We start from the raw sequence: 23,283 nt of genomic DNA, 5'->3' as shown, positions 1-23,283 counted from the left end.
GAATCTAGAATCAATCACTGATTTACTTTGATAACCATCCAATATGGAAGACATATCAATATGGTTTACACCTTCTCCCCTTGTGTCACAGTCCCAATCCAAATCAACAGTCCCTTCTCCAAATCTTTTTCCTCCTTGGTACAACTGTTCTGGAAGCTAAATTTGCAAAAGAAAACAGGACAATTTAAAATAAACACACAAGAAACCCATATGAGTCCGCACACATGCAGTGAATGAAGGGAAGGGCTTATGTGGGATGGGTATAGCAAGAGATTCAGGCAGAGTCCTGAAAAATACTTTGTTGATGTGGAAAGAGATTGCCTGAAATAGCTATATTTGTGCCAAGGGTGACCAGAGTTCATTTCTGGCTTCTGTTTTCAACAAATTCAGTAAGAATTGGAAGGAGTACCCTTCAGCAGGTGCAGAGTATGTATAAAGCAGCACTAGGTAAAGAAAGAACCTGTCAGATAAGCCTCCAGCATATCTGCCATGTGTTATGAGTTTCTTGCTAGAGCAATTAATAAGCCTCTGAGAACATGCAGAGCAAAACCTGTTTTGCTGAATGGTTGCTAGCTGCTTATCTTGCAGGTGTTTTGGTTACGACTTCCTGGCAGGCCTGGGAACTCGGCCTTGAAGTTACAGTAGAGACTGCACCAAACTTCTAACAGACTGAGTAGAGCTCATCCCTCCCTCCTCCCTTCTTCCCAGGCTTTGCGCGCCAAAATCCTAACAGACTTTCTTTCCCACTGAGGGGTGGGGGGCGGAGACTGTAACCTATAATTAACCTTGCTTTGCTACCTTGGGCTATTCCAGCCAATACTCCTGTCCTAGCATCTTGATAGTGGTATTTTTCTTTAATAAAAACAACTTTAACTCATACACCTGAGTGATGCAGTGAAATGTTGGGGGAAATACCTGGCAAGACCTGACTGAACCCTTATACTAGAGATTAGGGACAAGGCATCCTTATTCCAGAAAGATTTCTGGCATCTCTTTTTCATGAAATGAAATGCTGTCCAATATAGGGGGCCAAATTCCACCACCCCAAATTTCAACCTCTTGATTTCCTACCTTATATTCCTGGGCAGCCTCCTGTAAGAGAACCACAGAGTGTTGTTTGTGCTCTAGAGAGCGCTCACACATCAGGCACACTAATTGTTCATCATCTTTGCAGAATAGCTGGAGTTTTTCATGATGTTTCTCACATCGCTTCTCCTTTAGTGAAAGGAATTGGAGACCTTTGACTAAATTTGCCAGCTGCCAGTTTGGCCGGAAATTCTCTTTCTGGATGTGGGCTCTGCAGATGGGACATTTCAAGAGTCCATATTCTTCCACTTTCTCACAGAAGTCGGTGATGCAGACCAGACAGAAGTTGTGGCCACAGTCCACAGACACTGGGTCTGTCAGATACCCCAAGCAGATAGAGCACATGGCTTCTTCTCTCATATTGGCAGGTTGTGGGGCGACAGCCATGATGAGAAGGTGTTTTATGACTTCGTTGTTAGACAGTACAGCCGTTGTGATCTGTAAGAAGAAAGCAGGATAGGAAAGTAGATAACTGGGCAAGAATATCACAGTATGTATTCAGGCAGGAGACATTCTGTACCATTTCATTCATACAAACTGGAAGCCTGTCAGCCATGCATATTGGGAATGCAAAATCTAGGTTCTGGTTTGCATGATTGGAAGTTGTACCCACATGGAAGACCCACTGATTGTTCACTTCACACTAGATGGTGACCATGAGCATTGGGTGCACCACAAAGACCTGTATGCTTCTGATATGTGCAGCTGGTGAACTCCTGGGTCATCTGAACGGAGCAGAACATAAGGTCTGCAGAGGTATCCTTCTTATAGGACTGAATAATATCAACCAAAGTATTGGGGGGGGATTCATTTGCTCATTCTCCAGTGTGATATATATGGTCATCTGCCAACAATGAATAAAGGGCTACAAAACTCACAAATGACAATTTTCAGAAACCAATAGCAAAACAGTGCAGACTCCCAGGATACTTTTTTGGTGAACACCAGGGCCGTTTTTTTGGACAAACAGGTGTTAGTGGTGGCCAGGAGCATCTTTAAGCTTTTGAGCCAGCTCTGGCCATTCCTCGGCAGGGACACATGAAGCTGCCTATACTAATCAGACCATCGGTCTATCAGAGACAGTACGGTTTACTCAAACTGGCAGCAACACTCCAAAGTCTCAGGCAAAGATCTTTCACAGCACCCACTGCCATATCCTTCATTGGAGTTTCCGGGAATTGAACCTGGGACTTTTGGCAAAACAAGCAGATGCTCTACTAGTGAGCTACAACCCCTCCCTGATCTTGCCATTGTGGTGAATGCCGTGGTAACATCTAGATTGAATTACTGCAATGTCCTCTGGTACTGCCCTTGAAGCCTTTCCAGAACTTACAGGTGGTATAGAATGCGGCAGCCAGAACACCGACTGGAGTGGGTCATAGGGACCATATCACACCAGTCTTGTTCCATCTCTAGTGGCTCCCAGTTTTCTTCCAAACACAATTCAGGGTACTTGTATTTACCTTTAAAGCCCTATACAGCTTGGGGCCAGCCATACTGCTGCTGTAGCACAGGGGTTAAATGGTTTGGCTGCAAATCAGCACTCTAATATTTGAATCCCACTACTGCCAGGAGCTCAATAGGTGGCCTCGGTAAGCCACTCCTCTCAGCCCCAGCTCCCCAGCTGTATTATGGGGATAATAATAACACTAACTTGTTCACTGCTCAGAGTGAGGCACTAATCTGTCTAGAAGAGTGGTATATAAGCGCAGTTGTTGTTGTTGTTGTTGTTGTTGTTATTATTATACCTGAAGGACAATCTACTCCCATATGATCCTTTCCAACCACTCTGTTCATCCTTAAAAACCCTGATTCAGGTGCCCTGCCATCTGAAGCTAGATGGACAGCAACTCAAAAAAGGGCCTTCTTGGTTGTGACACCAAAACTTTGGAATTCCATCACTAGGGAGATTAATATGACTCATTATATTGTTGTTTTCTGCCAGCAGATGAAGATTTTTAAAAATTTTGTTTGGCTTTCCCTCACTAACTTTTATTAGCCCGCCTACATGTTTGAGGGCTTTTTGTTAATATTTTTATGTCTTTATTTATATTTCATTTAATTGTTTTATTTTTTTCTATATATGTATTTTAATTACTTCTTAATGTCTGATATGTTTTAATGTTTGTTGACTTGAGGACCTAGAATAGGGTGGAAAGGACAAAACAGAAATGTTTAAACATTTCTACCAAGCTTTGACAAAAGAACTTCAAAGGGAGACTTATATGAAACTCCTGGGTTAGAATCTATCAAGAGATTTGGTTACATTTCCCAAGGTGTCATCAAAGATCAGGCATTTCTCAGGCATTAACAGTGTCGATAAATGTTGCAAAATTCAAGAAACTGTTTCGTCACTAATTACTACTATTGGGAATGGTCTCTGTACTTTCTTGATTATGTTTTGGATTTTACATCATAATGTCACACCCATGGCCTTTTGATGCTGCTATTTACAACTTTTTTGCCATAATCACATACACACACAGGTCTGCCAAATGAGGATCCACTACACGCAGCGGAAACACAGAGGCTTCTTGTCCAGAAAAGTTTTATGTCACAATAAAAATGTGTTAGTTTTTAAGGTGCAACAAGGTTCCTGTTTGTTTGTGTTTCAGAGACAGATGTGGCTACTCCTCTGGAACTTCTTATACAATGCGTTCTTCATTTTGGTGATCGCTTTGTGGAACTTACTTCCTAAGAGATTTACCTGGACAGTTTCCTATATATCCTTCACCAGTGAGTAAAGAGTATTGGAGGGCACTTTGTACAATCTCTAGGCTTCAGGCATTCATGAACAAACAAAGATTCTTCAACTGTTACTTCCTCTGTTAGAGAACCAGCACGATGCAGAGATTAGAGTGTCAGAGCGGAACTACAAGTGACAAAAGGCACAGGTTGGACACTTGTCAGCTTCCCTCAAGTTTTGATGGGAAATGTAGGCATCCTAGTCTTGCAGCTTGGCTCTCTGACTGCAGTCCAATGGACTTTCAACTGTCACTTGTCCAACATTCCGCCAAGCTGCCTACATTTCCCATCAAAACTTGAGGGAAGCTGACAAGTGTCCAACCTGTGCCCTTTGTCACTTGTAGTTCCGCTCTCAGACTAGGATCTGGGATACCAGGTTCAAATCCTCACTCTGCCAGTGGGTGAAAGGGCCAGTAACAAATCCTTAGCCTATCCTACATCACTGGGTTGTTGTGAGGATAACATGGAAGAAAGAAGAATGATATAAGCTGCTTTAGGTCTCAGCTGGAGGGAAAAGTCGGGTATAAATGAAGTAAGTAAATAAATAAATCCAGTAGATAATAGTAAGGCATCACTCCTATTATTGTCTGAGGGAAGAGTTTGGGTGTTAAAAATCTCTCACCTATCTTGGTTCCCAGGAGCCTACATTTGTTAGACGAAAAGGGGCAATAGATATTGTTGAGATTCACATCAGGGAAAAAGTTCCACCATTAGCAGCATTGTTCAAGTTGTTGTATAAAATATTAAGCAGACTACAGGAGTGTTAGGGGAATAATTATATACTTCAGGGCAGGTGGATACAAAGGAAAGAAAGAAGGAATCAGATGTGGGCACAATTTCTAGTATTAAATAAATGTTTCTGCATTTGAGTGAAGGTCTGGTTGGGAGATGGAAAGAAAAGGATCAGAAATAATTTAATAGTCATATTTCTATGCAAATTCTTAATGATGGCTGCAAGGTCATAAAAGAAACACAATAAATTCGTGAATCACGAAGCTATCATGCCTACAGAGAGCAAAGGAAAAAATGAAGGTTATTAGCCAGAAGGTGGAAGACTCGGGAGTGATAGAAGATACCCGATCCAATCTGGAGCACTCACAGGTAGCTGAAGCCTGGAGGAATCAGAGGCAAAACGTATTGCTGGATCAATTTTGTGCTGCCTAAAGGGGAACAACTCTGCCACCCATGCAGAAGTCTCCACACACACCCTTCAAAATTGGAGAGCCTGGGGTGACCCAGAGCTAGGATGCGGAGGCTGGCATTGGCAGAACAAACCAACCTCTGTTGGGACAAAGCATGAAGCAGAAGCAGCTGTGTGGTTTTCAAACTGTGCTGTTTTTTCTGGCACCAGAAGTGGCCACCCCCATAACCCCTGGCACTCAGGGCTTTTGCAATCTTGTTTTAAAAAAATGTCATTCCCATAGTGTTATATCAGCCTACCATTATAACACTACATGTAGCAGATTCTCTGAATTCCCAGCCTTCATTTTAAAAAGTAAGTCTCTAGACCCTTCCGTTGAGGAGATAAAAGGAAAAAGGCATATCTCTGCAATGGAAGGGGCTAGATACTACTTTTTTTTCTTTCAAAAAATGAAAGCTGGGAATTCAGAGAAATGCATGTATTGTTACAATAGTAGGGAGATACAACAATATGAAACTGACATTAAAAAAAAGATCAAAATAAAATGAGGAAGGAGGGAAAGGAAGGGGGGGTTGATGATGATGAAATCCAATCATCAAAAAGTAGGCTGGAGATGGATGAGAGCAGAACAAACAAAGCAAATAAACAAAACCTAAAGAAAAATGATGCAGGAGGAAAAAAATTGAGTCAAAATCGGCTTCAAGAAAAAGGTAGGGGTAAAAGTGGTCTCAACTAGAGATGGGCACAAATAAAAAAATGAACTGTGCACTTTGTGGTTCGTTGCATTTCATAAACCACGAACTTTCACGAACCTGCCCCGGTTCGTGAACCAGTTCATTTGGTTTGTGAAAATGTCATTTCCAGGACAGTAAATCGTCACTTCTGGGTCAGCAGAAGGTCACTTCCTGGTCAGCAGAAAGTCTTCAGAAAGCCCATCCCCCATTGCCAAAGAAACTGATTGATTGGCGCCAGCTGTCTGCAGTGACAAACTGAAAAATGAACCAAAGGAACCAGCCTAAAGTTCATGGGGGTTTGTCAGAAATGGGCTCTGATGAACTGCCAGTTCACAAACCATGAACCAGCCCAGTTCGTGCTGAACTTTGGTTAGTATTTTGGTTTGTGCCCATCTCTATTCTCAACAGAACAGGAAACCTCCAAGGGTGGTGGGGGGGACCCGAAGGAAAAACCAAAGGCAAAAAATTGCATGTGAAAATCAGTGAATAAAAAATGAAGGATTATGGGGCCAGAACTGACAGAAAAAACCTGTACAGAAAACCCCTCAGTCTCCTCTTTTTAACATGCTCATAGGGTTTCTCACAAGGGTGGAACTAATGCTAATACTCCTCCTTCCCTGTGATGAAGTTGTGTTCCTTTCATCACATTTGCAGAGTGTACTTCTCATCCTTCAAAGCACCATCTATTGCAGAAACTCAGAGATAATTCCCTCTTCTCCTCCCTCAGTCAAACATAACCACAGAAGCATTGGATCCTGCCCAGTCCTCCTCCTTAGAAGAGCCCCCATCCCACGTGACTTTTGACCATGCAGGTCCCCCAGCATATCATTTTTTTGGTGGACAAAAAGTACCCCCCATTTGTTTCACCTACTGAAAAGCCAGCTGGATCCAACTCATAACAGGTTAAAACTGTTGTTGCTGTGGGGCAGAGGCAGAAGGGGATATTGGCGGGGGATTTGAGGTAAGAAGCTGAGGACTCCATGCCTACTTGGCTGCTGTTGAATCCCGTAGTCCTCAAATTCACTAGAATACTCAAAACCTGTTAGAATTACCTGGGTGGACTGTCCCGCCTAAACCAAGGAATGGCTCCTCAAAGCACCCAAGACCAGCTCTCCCTTGTCTTGGTGACTGAATTCCTTGTTGTCTTACATCACTGGATAGTCTCAGGGTTAGGGTGAAATGTAGATTCGAAGTCTCCTGACAATCGGCATCTCAGGACTCTGGTTATTGCTTCTCTTGGCTTCTTTAGAAGGAAAGAGTTGGTGAGATTCTCTTCCTTTACAGACAATACACACACCAAGTAATAACCTTATCTGCAACAATTTTTAACTGCTAAGCAGTACGCGCAGGAATAGATAATAAAATTCCAAAGTCTGTTTGAATTATAAAAAGTCTGGTCATTGCAAACAAGTTCTAGGCTAGGCTAGGGTGGGGATTTCTTCTGTGAAGAATAAACACTTGCTCATTTCCGTGTCTCAAAAATGAAGGTGCAAATCTTCCAGACCAAGCTATCGTGGAATGTAGTATTTTACGTCAAAACACGCAAGTTCTTATTGAGAGCAACTGGGTTCTTTATGTTATCTATGTAGGCAACCTAGTAGGCAATCCTGGAGTGTCTTAAAATGGGAATGAAGCTTTTACATCTTGGGGATACATCAACATAACACCGTCGTCTATTTTTATCCTCCCCTCCCCTCAAGGAACTCAAGGCACAATATACGGAACTTGTTTCCTCAATTTTATCCTTGCAGCAACCCTATGAATTGTGTGAGATTGCGAAAGAGTGACTAGCCCAGCAGGTTTCTGCTGCAGAGTGTGGGTTTGCCCCTGGTTCACCATGGTTCTAGGTCAACACATCAAGCTGGCTTTTAAGACACCACTCCAGTGAGAGCCGAGCCAGACTAGACTACACCAGTGTAGGGGACAGAATGGGGCAGTGCTGGAATCAGGGATGGAGTGGGACCTAGGTAGCATCCTAAATGCTTTCAGCCCAGTACCTGCCCTTGACACAGCATTGCAATGGAGGTGAACAAAGTAAAAGCAATGGCCTTCCATTGGCTCCTGAAACTCCCACCCAGTCCCGACCTCGTTTAGGGTTGGGAGTCTGACCTAGATTGAAGCCAGCTCTCCACTGGTACATAATCACTTCCCAGGATGCTAGATGATGATTCAGTGGGAATTTAGGATTGCCTATCTCCGGTTGGTCCTGAAGATCTCCCAGAACTACAACTGATCTCCAAACTACAGAGATCAGTTTTGGAGCATGGAGTCTGTGACATCACATCCCCATCGAGCTCCCTCCCTTTCCTGACCCCTGCCTTCCCTTGGCTCCTCCCACAAATCTCCAGTAATTTCCTATGCCAGAGTTGGCAACCCTGGGGTATTTAGGAAGATCCTTCAGGTTCCTCAAAGAGCTAATTCTAGCCATTTGTGAAGGAACACAACTAGTTTCTCAATGCAACTTGGGCCTAGAGGCCCAAGATTCAGATTGCCAACCTTTAGGTAGGGCCTAGGGTTCTGTAATTACAACTGATCTTCATACTATAGAGACCAGTTCCTCCAAAGGAAATGGCAGCTTTGGAAGGTGGACTCTATGGTATTACATTCCCACTGAGTTCCCCTCCACAAACTCCTCCCTTTCCAGGCACCACTGGTTATATCTCAGTGGGTTGTTCACACTGTGAACTCACAAGTAGGAACTTCCTTGATGGGAACTTTGCACAAATAGCCAAAAATTAGAACAAACATGGGTGTGGCATATTCCTAAGGCACAAAACACATATCGTGATTTTTAACATATCCCCCCTCATACATCCACAGGGTGAATAATACCCTGGGGCCATTTTAGGTTGGGAAAATGGTACAGGGAGGTAGGCTGAAGTCTCTTCTGCCTGAGTGTTGTGGTTCCAGTCTGAATCAGGGCCCCACATGCTTGGGAAGTAAGCTTTCTCACATCTAACATGTGACTGTCAAATTCAGGTCAGTGGACCCCAGATATGACATACTAAAAAGTTGTAATGTATAGTTTGGCCCTAACACTCCTCTGCTCAGAACCATAATAGGGTACTCCACCTCAGGATCCAAACACTACACTGGACCCTCCACTCCTCCAACTGGGCTTGCAAGGACACTACATGCCACAGATGAAAGCAAGGGAGGGCCCCCCATGCTCCAACTGCTAGAGATGGCTCCCATGCCAACCTCCCTGGAGAAATACTAGTGACTCTGTATTAAGAATCTTCCCTCCCTTACCAGTTGTTGATGGTGTCTCCCACCCAGGTGGCATGCGCATTGCAGAAGAGGGAGCCCCCTGAGAGAGGAGGCAGCATAATGTCACTGTGATGTTGGCATAGTGTCATGCTGATGCAACCTGCATGTAGGAGGGGTAAACGGAGAGCACAACTACATCTCTACCTGAGCACCAGCCATTGCTTCTCCTGGCCAAACTCTCATGCCCCCCTTCACTCTGGAGGATCAAGGTCCTTGGCCCCATAGAGCAGCATCAACAGAAACCACAGGCAAGGCCCAATTCTGCTCCTTACAAAGAATAGCTAAGAGTTGGCCCAATGACAATCCCGATTCCCTTCCATTTGGAAAGGCTGCACTTCACGTTCCAACTGCCTGGAGGAAAAAAATGTCCTGCCCCGTTTACAGAGGCTTAATGAATGAAAATAGGCAGTGGGTGGATGCTTTTCCAGGCACCAACAGTAAATCACGTCACCTGGGAAATGGCATCCCAGTAAGTCTCCGTTAAATGGACAGGGCATTCTTTCTCCAGACTGTTGGCAGCTCTATAAGGTCCATGATCCATTAGGTTGCCAACAGGCCAGGAGAGAAATATCCCTCTAGTGTCTGGAAATGGGCAGCTGAAACTTTTTATAGGAAGGAGGTAAATAACATCCCATTTAGCCTCTATTAAATGGAAAGGACTTTTTTTCTCCAGGCTGTTGGAAACCCTATTCAGCCTCTGTGGGCACCACAATGTTTACCAATTTGTTTTTTGGCACCCACTTCCTTTGGAGTTTGGGGAGAAAAAAACCAAAGGGTCTTGATCAGAATAAGAAAAAGAGGGAGCTCCCTACAAACTGACTGACTAGCAAAGTGCCAAACTCATTCATAGCAGGATCATTACAGCCATGTGCCCAAATTAGAGACTTAGTAGCCTCTCCCTGTGGCTGCATAGAGAGCAAACCTCCTTCCTTTGGAAGTGGAAGCCAAACAGCATTTCCTACTTAATAACCAACCCCACCTCCATGCAGTGGTGTACTGTGGTTTGTGAGTGCCCGCGGCAACTCCTGGTGGGAGGTGGAGCCGCTCGGCACCATGCGTGCATGCTTTGTGCGCACTCGGGGGCCCGTGCGATGATGCCACTTCTGGGAAGTGATGTCATCATGCAGAGCACAGCCACCTCCTGGGAGTGCTCCTGTTATTTGGGCCTGCTCGCCTCCCCACCTCTTACCAGGCAGCCCTCTGCCACAGCCATCCATGCCACCAGCTCGGTACACTCCTTGGCCAGCAGCTGCTTCAGGAAGGTCAGCTCAGCGCCCATTGGCAGGCAGCCAGGGCAGCGCGGGCGGCTTCCCCATGGACAAGGTGTAGGCTTTCCTTGGCCTCTTGGAATTTTGCACCCCTCAGAATTTTGTGCCCCTCCCCCCCCACCAACGCTATGCCACTGCTTCCATGTAGGTTTGCCAGACTAAGTTTGACAACTGGCAGGAGAGGGCTTGGGCAGGAACATGGGGTATGTGTTCTGATTGGCTCTGCCCCATGGGAATCATTTTGTGGTGCCATCCACTACCCTTTCTTGACAGTGCCAGTGCCCACAAGCTAAGACACTTGGAGATTTCTGCTCTAGGTGCTTCTGTTACTGTGCCTCAACCATCTCCATTTGGTGCAACTCACTCTTCGGAGCCACATTAAAACCGAGATAAGGGCCAATTCCGCATGGCTTACCTGAAGCCAGGACGTTGCGGAACATGCCAGCATGTTCCCCAACATCCCGCAATGTTCCGGCTTCAGGTAAGGCTGTGAAACTATCCAAATGTACTGAAAAGCAACAGGAGCTTCATAGGGAAAGGAAGTGATGAAAGATGTTGCCAGCTTTCTTGGTTTAGCAAGGCTCTTGTGCCATTCAAAGCTGCATTGGCAGATACTAGAATAACATACAGGGCTTTCCCTGTCATTGCCTGTTTGTGATGCAGTTTTTTAAACAGTTATTTGACCAGTGAAGCTGTACTTTTCATGGGCATGCAGCTTTTTGTCCTTCATCCAAATGGCCTGAAATTCTCAGAAATTATAACCCTTCATCCTTCTAATCAAATTTTATACAGAGAAGAGAAAGCAATTACATTATTCCAATGGCAGAGCAGGCACTTGGAAGCATGACTCTGGGGGCAATTTACACATTATTGAATGCGCAGATAGGGTCTGAGGTCTCCACTCTACCCTGTTTACAATACAGGTTCTTTGAATTCTGTTTTCTTTTTTTTCTTTTTTTTTAAAAAGTAATTTTCAGGTACGTAGCCATGTTGGTCTACAGTACAACAGTCACATCTTAGAAACCAACAGGGCATAAGCTTTCAAGTGGCAAAGCTCTTCAGATGCTGAAAAGTAAGTCTCTAGCCCTTTTCATTGTGGAGATATAAAGAAAAAGGCATATCTCCATGAGGAAAGGGGTTAGAGACTTTAAAAAAAACGAATACTGGAAGAACTTACTAGGGTAGCTAGCCCAAGGCTGACTACTGGTGGGAGATGCCCAGGGGGAGGCCCCACTGGCGATGTAATCACGTTGCCAGTGATGCGCTAAGGTCACGTGGTCACACAGGGAGTGACATCAGTGCATTAGGATGCTGCCCATCCCCCCTTATTTCCTTCCACAGCCCAGTTGAGTGGTAGTGGGAAGGACCTGCTGGGGGTGGGGCATCCCCCACCTCAACAGAGGGACTGGGAAGCCTAGAACCTGCTATGTGGAAGCCCTGTGGCTGCTGCACTGTTTTAGCAGCTACAATGGGGAAATTACACAAGCCCGTCCCTGTTTGGAAAACACTGCAAGTACATGTCAGTCTCCCCAGGAGGCCAAAGAGAGTCCTTCAGGAATGTTTCAGGTTGGGAAAACGATGCACATGAATCACAGTTGCCATCCAAAAGGAGAAAACGGAGATGACAGCTAACGTCTCCCTCTACTTTACCTTTTTGAGTTTGACATTTCTTACCAAGCCCCGCTAACATCTAAGATTGGAGTCAGGCTAAGGGAAAAAAATGCTCAAATCAATAAATCAAGTACAATGAACAAAGCATACGAAGGGGCCAAGCTGAGCTCCTCTAGCCAGTGCTACATATGAGTTAAAAAAACCCTCCATCTCCCACACCCCTTTTTTACACATAAATAAGTAGACAAGGGCATAATCCCTGAAAAATAAAACTGGAGTTCGGTTTCAAAATGTCTGATAGAAAAGAACTCATTTATATACAGATGAATGTGACAGTGAGATGCACGTGCTATTGTTTTGAGCAAACAGAGATGGTTGTGAGAATGAGTCTGGAGGAGGGCGGCATTACAGCAGCAGGCAATTTCTTCTCTCCTTTACAGGACGGGAACACACAATGCTTTGAATAGCTTTATCAAACACAGTCTTGAGGCCTTGCTGTGTAAGTGCCGAACATTCGACATATTCCACTGCGCCAATTGTTTTTGCCATGTCAAGGCCTTTTTGAGAGGTGACTGGAAACAGCTTCTTCTTCTTCAGTTGTTCGGTCGTGCATTTGTCAGTTCTGAGATCAAGTTTGGTCCCTACCAGTATGATGGGGATGTTGGGGCAATGGTGTCGCACTTCAGGATACCACTTTGCTCGCACATTTTCAAAGGATGCCGGACTCACAAGAGAAAAACAAATTAAGAATACATCGGTCTGTGGATAAGCTGCGACACGCATCCTGTTATGGGACTCTTGGCCACATAAATCCCACAACTGGAGGATGACTGGTGTCCCATTAACCATCACGCAAGCAGAATAGCTGTTTGAAGACATGGGCATGTATTCACTAGGAAAGTCATTGGTTGTGTAGCTGAAGAGGAGGCATGTTTTACCCACTGCACTGTCTCCTACAATAACACACTTGATCGCCTGCTTTGGGAATGCGGCTCCGGCATGCTGTTTAGGAGGACGGTGTCCTACGGTTCGTCTGGAATGCTGGGGACCTCCTGAGACTTCACTGACTTTCCCCTCCAAATTCATTTTGCAAAGTGTTTCCTCCAGAGAGTCTGAGAAGGGGAGGAAAGGGTGACAAATTGACTTCGAACGTTATTTTCAGGGCTTTTTTTCTGGGGAAAGAGGTGGTAGAACTCAGTGGGTTGCCCTCGGTGAAAATGGTCACATGGCTGGTGGCCCCACCCCCTGATCTCCAGACAGAGGGGAGTTGAGATTGCCCTCTGTCTGGAGATCAGGGGGCGGGGCCACCAGCCATGTGACCATTTTCAAGAGGCTCCATTCCACTGTGCTCCAGCTGAAAAAAAGCCCTGGTTAGTTGTAGGAAAATGTGTCACTTGGTGCATGAATGCTAAAAATGTCTCACATTCCTTGTTAAGATCTACAAGAAGAGCATTGCTGTATTAATTAAAGTCTTTTGTTTAGATTTGGAGTCTGTGTTAGAGGGCAATGAGGTGATAGGAAAGGAAATCAGGAGTGGGACTTAGACGCAGGAAGAGGCCAGGTGTGTTTTTTGCTACTTGAGAATAAGGCGTAGGCTTTGAGTGTGCATTAAAGTATACTGAGAATTGCCAAGGCAATGGATATTACATCCTTTCTTTTGTTCTGATGCTTATGGCCATTAGACCAGCCTAACACAGCAATGAATGCCCCTTACGAGAAAGGGCCTGCCTTTGAGGCAGGCCCTTTGAGCCAGTTTGGTGTAGTGGTTAAGAGCGCGGGACTCTAGTCTGGAGAACCGGGTTTGATTCCCCATTCCTCCACTTGAAGCCAGCTGGGTGACCTTGGGTCAGTCACAGCTTCTAGTTCTCTCAGCCCCATCCACCTCACAGGGTGTTTTGTTGTGGGGATAATAATGACATACTTTGTAAACTGCTCTGAGTGGGAAGTCATCCTGAAGGGCAGTATATAAATCAGATGTTGTTGTTGTTGTTATTATTTTCATCCAAAAGATAGATGAACGGGAGATGGAAGAGCGGGATATTTGGACACCTTAAGGAAGCTTGTAGGGTAAGAAGGTTCCTCTATAATAACCATCTGACGTTTCCTGAAATAATCTCAGAACTGGATCATCCTTAGAAATCTCTTTCTGTTTCCCTTTGCTGATCCACCCCCAGTACCTTTATAGTGCTCCATAGCCTTTTGTACAGCACCATTTCTTTCACAGTAAAAATTGATTTTCTCTTCCAACCCAGGGCTATTGGCCAATGTATGCTTCACTTCTTTATTTTCACACCTGAAATGAAATATGGTTATGGTGAAGGAAAAAGATACTATTGTTCCTACTACAAGCATAGATCCTGAAATTACTGGTGGGGCAATTAGTTGAGGTTGGAGCTTTACATGGGTAGATGTTCCTCCTTCCCATTGCCAAGCTGGAGCTGCTTCCTGTAAGTAACTAATGTTCCCAACAATTTCATTCTTAAAAGGACTATTTTTAATTCAGTAGTTGATTGTTTTTTTTTTAAAAAAAACTAAGGAACGCAATCAACAAGAGTAGAAGTTTATTTCTCACGAGGAAGGATTATGTCATTTTGGGTTCCTTTTGTGTCACTCAGTAGCATATCTTTACTACCAGTGTCTATGGCTTGGATCCTATGATCAAGTTCACTGTGCCTTAGGTAGTCTCTGCCATGGAGTGTACGTCTGTTTCCACTAAAACGTCTGTTTGTGCAAGAGCCCACTGAAAATGATTGCTGTTGTGCCAAGGAAGTTTTAGTGGGTGAGGGTGTATGCTCCATGACAGAGAGTATCTAGTGCACACGAAACTAATTCATAAAGTTGGACCCAGACTCAATTTTCTACTAGCAGATGGCAGTTTCATCAGCAGAACAAACCTTTCTTGCCTCCTCAAAGTCCACTGATCTCCTAGAAATGTTCCTTCTTGGGGGACTGAGGACGCTTAAAGATGGCATGAGGGGCAAACATTGATTTTAGAATTATTGTTTTCTTGTTTTTATTGATTTTAACTGTTGTTTACCACCCAGAGCCCCTGAGGATGGGCGGTTTATAAATCGAAATAATAAATAAATAATAAATAAAAACAGGGATCTGCAGCAGAAATGGGGAACTGATGGAAATTACAACTTTCATTTGTGGAAAATTTAGTCCAGCCCATAAGATTCAAGTCTTTGAGTTTTCCAGTCATGCAGGAATGTCTTTGGGTCAAGCTACAAGTGACGAATGACACTTTCCTGGCAAGTAGAACAGACTCACGTGTATTCCTCCCTGCTCACTTACCATTCTCTTGCTCTCCACTTGATCAAGTGGAGTGCAAGTGAATGGCAAGCGAACAGGGAGGAATACATGTGAGTCTGTTCACTTGCCAGGCAAGTGTCATTCGTCACTTTTAGCTTGACCCTTTGTTTCTCCAGTCTGTAAACTCCCGGGAGCATTTGAGGGGCAGGGACAGCTTTAACTGTAGATTTTTTGCGAATCCTAGTGCACTCCCCATGTCATGAATCATGATGTCACTTCCAGTTTTCACCAGAAGTGACATCACACAGTAGCGTAATTCTGGTGTGCACATACACACACACTGCATTTGCCACTATTTCTCTTGTTGGCTTTTCAGGTACTGGCAGGCAACAACTCAAGAACATTGCCATAGTGGGACACCTGGCAACCCTAGGCATGACTAAGTAGTGGCAGCGTCTGACTTTCACATTCTTCACAAGGGAAAGCTTTTCAATGTCTTAAAATAGGGGAACAATGGTGGTGGAAGTGTCAGGATAAGAGGCCCCTCTATCCCATCCTCTGTGCAGCAACCCCCATAATGGCATTGAAATTCAATTTTAAGATACTTTGTATTACTCCTCCCTGGCAAGAGATTGTAAAGCAAGATTTTGCTCCAATGAATGTGTGGCGTTGCATTACAGATTTTTTTTTAAAAAATTAAGAATAGCGTTCTCCCATACCAGGAGAAACAGGAAGGGGGAATGAGAAAGAGATACAGACCTGCTTAGAATACTTCTGATGTCCTGAAAGAAAGAAAAACAGGAGTGAGTCTTAGCTATGCAGATAGAATACACTCTGAGAAAGTTATTTTAATGGAGACTGATTTGCCTGGCAACTGATGGCAAGGCTGGGGGCGGGGACAGGAGATGTGGGTGTGACATTGGTGATGTTGCCAACGTTACTATGTCACTTCTGGGTAGAATCTGGAAGTGACTGAGGGCCAAGCTACACATGACGAATGACACTTGAACGGCAAGTGGATTGAGTGGAGGGCAAGTGAACAGGGAGAAATACACTTGCCATTCAAGTATCATTCGTCATGTGTAGCTTGGCCCTAAGAGTAGTTGTAGGAATTTCTGGAAACCCTATGGTAAAAAGGGACTCTTTGTCACTACCAGGATTTACCAAGTAGTTTTTTAAAAAAATTCTCCCACTACTGCTCGGTGCAACAGTGGGCAACAAAACTTACCAGCAGGAAGGCCACCTGTCATAGCAGGAGGGCTTGCAAGTCTAGCTCCGAGAGGCGCCCCATGCAATGTAGGCATTGATCTTTGTGTTAAGTCTCACCTGCAGGAATTCATTTGCCGGCTGTTGGCACTTTCCCTCCATTTCGGTGATTAGGTCACCAAGACGGGAAATTTCCTCAGACAATTGGGTGGCATTTTTTTCCAGCCTCTCTTCAACAGCTTTTTCCAGTTCTCCCAACTGGGCCAGCCTGATCTGCTCTTTTTCTTGAAGAAACTTGTGCATTCGGTGAAAGACAATTCTGATGTTCTGCTTCTCCGCTTCTAACTGTGTCTGGGGAAAACAATGAGCAGTTTGGAAAGAGGTACAAACCAAACACATGGATTTCTGGAAACCTATCATTCTAAGGAGGGATTTTTTTCAGGGGGAACGCGGGGGAATGGGGTTCCGGAACCTCTTGAAAATGGTGACATGGCTGGTGGCCCCGCCCCCCTGATCTCCAGACAGAGGGGAGTTGAGATTGCCCTCCAGCAGCGCAGAGGGCAATCTCAACTCCCCTCTGTCTGGAGATCAGGGGGCGGGGCCACCAGCCTGTCACCATTTTCTCCGAGGACAACCCACTGAGTTCCACCACCTCTTTTCCCAGAAAAAAAGCCCTGGTTCTAAGAGTGAAAGAAAGCTGCGCACAAATGCTTCTTTGTGTCCTGTAGGCATTGCAAAGAGGTGTGCAAAACAAAACAAGTGTATGTGTGGGGAACTGGAGGGCAGGATTGGTTACAAAACAGAACAAGCAGATGACATGATCATGTCATGGCAAAAAGGTAAGTGCAAGGTCCCATGCCGCCCATTGGGAGGCTAAGTGGACTTGGCAACCCTAGTTAGTAAACTTGTAGGACTCTTTAGCTGGATGTCACTATTAAAAGTTGCAAAAGTAGGCATTTTTCAGGAATGTAGAATATGTAACAGCAATCTTATAACTAAACTTTTAAAAATGAGATTGTACGTATGAGATGAGAGATTGTGGTGTAGGTGTGTGGGCGTGGGGGAGGGGGACCTGTTTTACAAGATTTTTTATGGGCCCAAAAACATAACACTTGGTCCCTATCGTTAAACCCCTACACCTTGCCTCAACTGAAGTTGTCACGGGCTGGGCCAGCCCAAGCAGGGTGGTTCAAGTCCAAACCTTAAGGCCAAAGTCAAAGGGGAGTTCCAAGAGCAAAAGCCAAGTCAAACCGGTGGTCAGAGCACAAGATAAAGCCAGGAGTGAGTCCAGAGTCCAAAAGCAAGGTCAGGCACAGTCCAAGGTCAGTCACCGATAATGTCAGGTCCAAAAGCAGGCACGGGCAAGGTTCACGAAACACGGAGTGGTTGCAAGCAGTAGACATGTTGCTTCCATGCCCAGCAGTTCCTCCAGACTGGCTCTTATAGCCAGGCGTGGTTTTCAGCCAGCTGCTGGGGCTCTATCCTGCCACTATTCATCATCACTCTCCAGCAGCTGGCGTTGGCTTAAGAGGTGAGCACTGCACCGTCTCTCCTGCAGTTCCAGTTTCTGGCGCTGCCTGCGGCATTCCTTGGGCATGGGTGAACCTGGGGGGGTGGAGGCTCTTGGCTGCGCTGCACCTGTAGAAGTCCCTGGCTGAGCTTCCTCTGTAGTATTGGAGCCAGAGGGTGCTGGTGCCTCAGCTGCTGGCTGTAAGCTCTGATCAGCCAGCAGCTGTTGCTCCTGATTGCTAGCTTCTGCAGAATCAGGGCTAGGGCTGGCTACACAGGGCTCCTCTTCTCCTGAGGAGTCCTGGCTGGCTACACGAGGCTCCTCTCCTCCAGAGGAGACCTCACTCTCAGACTGGGCCATGACAGAAGTAATAATCCAAATGGAGGGTAGAGTTCCCAGTTGCTTGCCAGTGGGGAGCAATCTCCCAGGGGGCTTGCTCCATTGCCCTCTGGCAAGCCCCCCCAGAGATCGCCCAGCACCAGCAGGCACCCTAGGAATGCATGCAGCACACACACTTCCTGTGGATGTGATGACATCATTTCCAGAAGTGACATCATCATGCAAGCGTGGGAAGCATGCACTTGGAAGGCACTAGGTAAATGCCAGTTTCCCCACCCCTGCTAGTAGGGTATAGGGACCCCATGGAGCCTTAAATGGGAAAAAAACAGTACTATGAATTGTGTCCAGAAATAGATGGGCAGACAGTGCATATCTTTCAGCACAGGTATGATGTGATCCCTATATCCAATGCCTGAAGGAAGCCTGGCTGCCAAATTAGGATCAATTGAAGTAGATCTGTATGTATTTCCCATTGTATGTATGTATATATGTACGTACGTATGTACCTACCTACCTACCTACATAGGAATGACTTGCTTTATTTATTTTATTTATACCCTGCCTTTGTCCACAATAAGGACCTAAGGTGGCTTACACCATTCTTCTCTCCTCCATCTTACCCTCTCAACAACCTTGTGAAGTACATTAGGCTGTGTGTCTGGCCTAAGGTCACCCATGGCAGAGTGGGTATTCAAAACTGATTTTCTTAGATCCTTTCTAACCCCTACACCACACTGGCTCTTAGAGCGGAACTACAAGTGACAAAAGGCACAGATTGGACACTTGTCAGCTTCCCTCAAGTTTTGATGGGAAATGTAGGCATCCTAGTCTTGCAGCTTGGCTCTCTGACTGCTGTCCAATGGACTTTTCAACTGTCACTTGTCCAACATTCCGCCAAGCTGCTTACATTTCCCATCAAAACTTGAGGGAAGCTGACAAGTGTCCAATCTGTGCCTTTCATCACTTGTAGCTTCACTCTTAGTTATCACTAACCACTGATAGGTTCCAATAAAAAGCATTTGAATTACAGTAACATTAAAGTTCGAATTGTGCATGAATTGAGTGTGGGACATCAAATGGTAATGGTTCCTCACAGACGTCTTTGGTGAAGTCATCAAATTATGAGTGAACCACCTCATAGATGCCACATAGATGTTGGAAGCCCCTGAGATCACTTTCCCTCTCTGATCAGAGAAGGGAAGGATTTACTAGTCAGCACCCCGCAACAACAACATACAAGTAGTAACAATAAACACTTACCACTTGTACCATGCTGTCTAGCTCATCATTCAGTTTCTGTTCCTCAATATTGTCTTTCCTTTCCTCTAAAAACTTCAGATGGGCCTTGATTTTTTCCTGCAGAATGAGAAAAGCGTGTTTCTCTGAAGAGAGGTGAACATAAGACATACCAATTAGTGACTTTTCTCCCCTACCCCCATGTACTAATACAGAAGAATATTTATTTTTGCCTTTAGGTAATTTAGTATGTTGCATTTCTCCCTAGTAGGGAATAATCCCTTTAACCACCTGTTATTAATGAGCTAACCAAATGTTGTACTCATGTAATTTAAAATAGACTAATAATGTTACTAATATGTACTAATGCATTACTAATATGTTATAATGTATTAATTTAACATATGAATTGTGTGTTAAACTTCTTGCCATACTCTGCCTATTAAACAGAGAAATATTTTATACATTTGGATTTTTATTAAAAGGAAAAGAAACCATACCTGATCTGACAGAGATGGAAAATGACTTGTCTTTCTATATTTTTGTGGAGAATTTAATAGCAGGACTTTGTTAGCAGGAAACCTCTGGATACCAGTGTATGTTATTTCACTAGAGTACCTTCATTCCTGGGGCAAGGGAACTTCGAGACTGTATTTACATGGATGCAAATGTGGGACTTGTTGTGGTAGTCAACAGTACTGAATGTTTAATCATTATTGATTAATAGGGCTCTGTCAATTTCACCTCCCCTTAGGGGGAGGCGAAGATGAAATTAACAAACCCTCTGAGGAGCCATCTCTGCCAGCTCTGTCTTTTTAAACTACCATCATGTAGAGAGATGAAATTGATAGAGCCTTTGGTTCTGTCTTTTTAAACTATGCTTCCCGGCTAACATTGCATCTCCCTACACTTGAGCATTCTCGTGTAAGCATGTCCTGTGTAGACAGACTCTGAGTTAGGCATGTACAGGATATGGGAAATTCCTGTTTGAGTTCCTTTGTTTGGTTTGGTGCTGTGCTTAAAAGTCTGAGTGTGAACATTTTTGTCTTTTCTTCAATAAATACTTTTAAAATTCTTAAATGCTGTTCCCTATTCCTCATAGATTCCCACTGCTCAACCACACTACCTAAAACAGGTGCCAAAGGAAGGGCATGGCCTGTTGGCAATTGGCTGATCATTCAGAGGTGCACAAGTGCAGTAGATAGTTCCTGCAGTAGCCAGGTGCTGGGTAGCTGGAGACTGGGCAGAAGGCAGAGCTCAGAGCAACCACTCTGCACAAGGGAGCTTTGGCACTCCCTGTGGGTAATTCCCGCAAAGCCCAAGTGGTGGCAGTGGGCACTAAAGAGAAGGAACAAAAGCCCCTCTGGAGGAGGCACCACATGGGTGGCATGTGCCAGGTGGAGACCTGGATTGCCACTGTCTAACCGCAGAGGGCAAAAAGGGGCAGTGCTCATACAAGCCAGTTGGGCTGTTCCTACGCAGCATGTCTAAAACTGAGCATGTCATTTCATCACTATATCTTGTGCAACTTTAGAAAGCAGTCAGCAAGACACTAGGATGGCAGCCATTTCTGTAGACTATTGGACATTACCTATTGTTATTGGTATTGTTGGGAATTGAATCTGGTATTGTATTACTTACCTTGATGAATATATCTTTGGATTTTGATTAATGTATGAATGTACGACACTAATGATTCTTTCCTACCTTGTATTCCTGGGCAGCGTCTTCCAAGAGATGCATTCTGTGGGCTCTGTGCTCCGGTGTTCTCTCACAGGCGACGCATACTAATTCTTCATCTTCCTTGCAGAACAGGTTCAGCTCCTTCTTATGTTTCACGCACAGAGTCTCTTTTGTTGATTCCAGGGAAAGGCATTGAATCTTTTCAATTATACTGGCCAACTGCCAGTTTGGCCGGAAATTCCCCTTCTGGATTGGTAGTCTACAGATGGGACATTCCAAGTCATCCCGTTCTTCCCATATGTCATAGTAGTTAGTGACGCAGGCCTGACAGAAGTTGTGACCACAATCCAGGGTCACAGGGTCTGTCAGATAATCCAAGCAGATGGGGCACCTGGCTTCCTGTTCCATATCTATGAATGGTATGGCTGAGGCCATGGCGGATGATGGCGTTTCTGTAGCTCTGCTGTTAGAAGACGCAGCTTGGGTGACCTGTCGGAGAATACCAGGATAAGAAATGGGTGAGGGAAGGCAAAAATGCTTGTGGGGTTTCACAGCGTCTCAAGTTTTATTTATTTAATTTATTCAAAACATGCATGAAAAAGGCTATACCTTGGACGTGATCTTTTGCCCTGAGCCTTTGCAGGAAGATTGGCGATTCAGTGTGAACCATGGTGAATATAGCCCTGGCATCCCACAAAATGGGGAGCCCAGCTAAAATGGCCCACCCACGAAGGCTCATGGAACCTTCTGGATTCCAAAATGCACTGAGGAATTTTAGAATTCCAAACTCAGGCCCTGTTGAGGCCATGGTGGAAACATGGAATCTGAAGCTCCTTGAAGCTATAGACAAGATTGCATCTTGCCGAACCCTCCCTCCCTTGCAGCGGAAACCAGCCCCGTGGTTCACCACAGAGCTGGGTGACCTAAAGTGGACTGGAAGACATCTGGAAAGATGCTGGCAGAAAACTCGTGCTGAATCTGATACAGCATGCTACAGAGCCCATTGGAAGACCTATGAAGCAGTGGTGATAGCAGCAAAGAAACGTTACTTTTCTGCAACCATTGCATGAGCTAAATCATGTCCATCCCAAATGTTTAAGGTATCTCAACACCTTTTGACCTCTAAATTGGAATCTTCATTGGTTCAAGAACAGTCAATTAGCTGCAACATCTTTCCAATTTTTTTCTACTGATAAAACAGCTCAAATACAGTCTTATCTGAATGCCACCTATAATATAACTGAGCCAGAAGTAATGCTTAACACAACATCCAGACTGTTTCTGAATCATTTTAACCCAGTTACAACGATGGACATTGACAGAATTCTAGCATCTGTGAAGGACGGATCTCTGCTCATCCTGGCTACTAAAATCTTATAAAGACCACATAAGGAAGCCCTTGATGCCTGTCCTAAATCAGTCACTAACTCAAGGCACCTTCCCTCAGCCTCTTAAAGAGGCAGTCGTCCACCCACTACTTAAAAAACCATCCCTAGACAAAAATGGTGTAGCCAATGATCATTCAATCTCTAATGTACCCTTTCTGAGCAAAGTGGTTGAAAGCAATAGCTGACCAACTCTAGGCCTTTGTGGACAACTCTGGTGCTTTGGACCCCTTTCAGTCTGGTTTTAGGCGAGGCTATGGGATGGAAAGAGCTCTGGTGGCTCTAACTGATGATCTCCACCTGAATGTAGACATTTACTGCTGCTCCTCCTGGATCTATCTGCACCCTTTGACACAGCAGACCACGCCATCCTACTGAGGCATTTGGAGGCAGATATCAAGGAATGTGCTTTGGACAGGTTTAAATTTTTCCTCATGGGACAAACTATTCTGCAGTTACTCCATTGGCTTCCCATCAGCTACTGGGCTGAATTCAAGGTCATGACTATCACATTTAAAGCCCTTCATGGCCGAGGCCTCTCATATCTGTGCGACTGCCTCTCCCCCTATGTTCCACCAGCTGTTCTTATCTGGACAGCGTCTTCTGCAGATACCAACCTGCAGCTGGACAAAAGAGCTGCTTGCACACATACTTTCTCTGTGGTAACCCCTACCTTAGAGAATGGCCTGCCTGAGGAGATCAGGAAAGCTCCCATTCTCCTGGCTTTCTGAAAACTATACATGACTGAATTATTCAGGAGGGCTTTCTAACCAGATAATAGGACTGGGTCATAAGAAGTAGCTCAGAGTCATAC

At 44.8% G+C, this 23,283-nt stretch overlaps 1 protein-coding gene across 1 annotated transcript in view; it reads right to left on the bottom strand.

Annotated features, from left to right (window-relative positions):
• The window catches only part of LOC129327730 (uncharacterized), a 38,517-nt gene that overhangs the window by 12,942 nt on the left and 2,292 nt on the right, over positions 1-23,283 (bottom strand). Inside the window, exons 2-10 of the mRNA XM_054976488.1 lie at positions 21,109-21,573; positions 19,426-19,521; positions 16,437-16,667; positions 15,870-15,892; positions 14,033-14,148; positions 12,263-12,967; positions 10,660-10,752; positions 8,959-9,076; positions 1,072-1,558 (exon numbers count right to left, since the gene is read on the bottom strand). Of these exons, the coding sequence (XP_054832463.1) occupies positions 1,072-1,558; positions 8,959-9,076; positions 10,660-10,752; positions 12,263-12,967; positions 14,033-14,148; positions 15,870-15,892; positions 16,437-16,667; positions 19,426-19,521; positions 21,109-21,519 (2,280 nt within the window). The 5' untranslated portion in view covers positions 21,520-21,573. The remainder of the gene's footprint in view (positions 1-1,071; positions 1,559-8,958; positions 9,077-10,659; positions 10,753-12,262; positions 12,968-14,032; positions 14,149-15,869; positions 15,893-16,436; positions 16,668-19,425; positions 19,522-21,108; positions 21,574-23,283) is intronic.

This window comes from Eublepharis macularius, chromosome 4 (assembly GCF_028583425.1).
Source record: "Eublepharis macularius isolate TG4126 chromosome 4, MPM_Emac_v1.0, whole genome shotgun sequence".
NCBI lineage: Eukaryota > Metazoa > Chordata > Lepidosauria > Squamata > Eublepharidae > Eublepharis > Eublepharis macularius.
The sequence above is the reverse complement of the archived record's forward strand: the minus strand, read 5'-3'. Positions and strand labels throughout refer to the sequence as shown.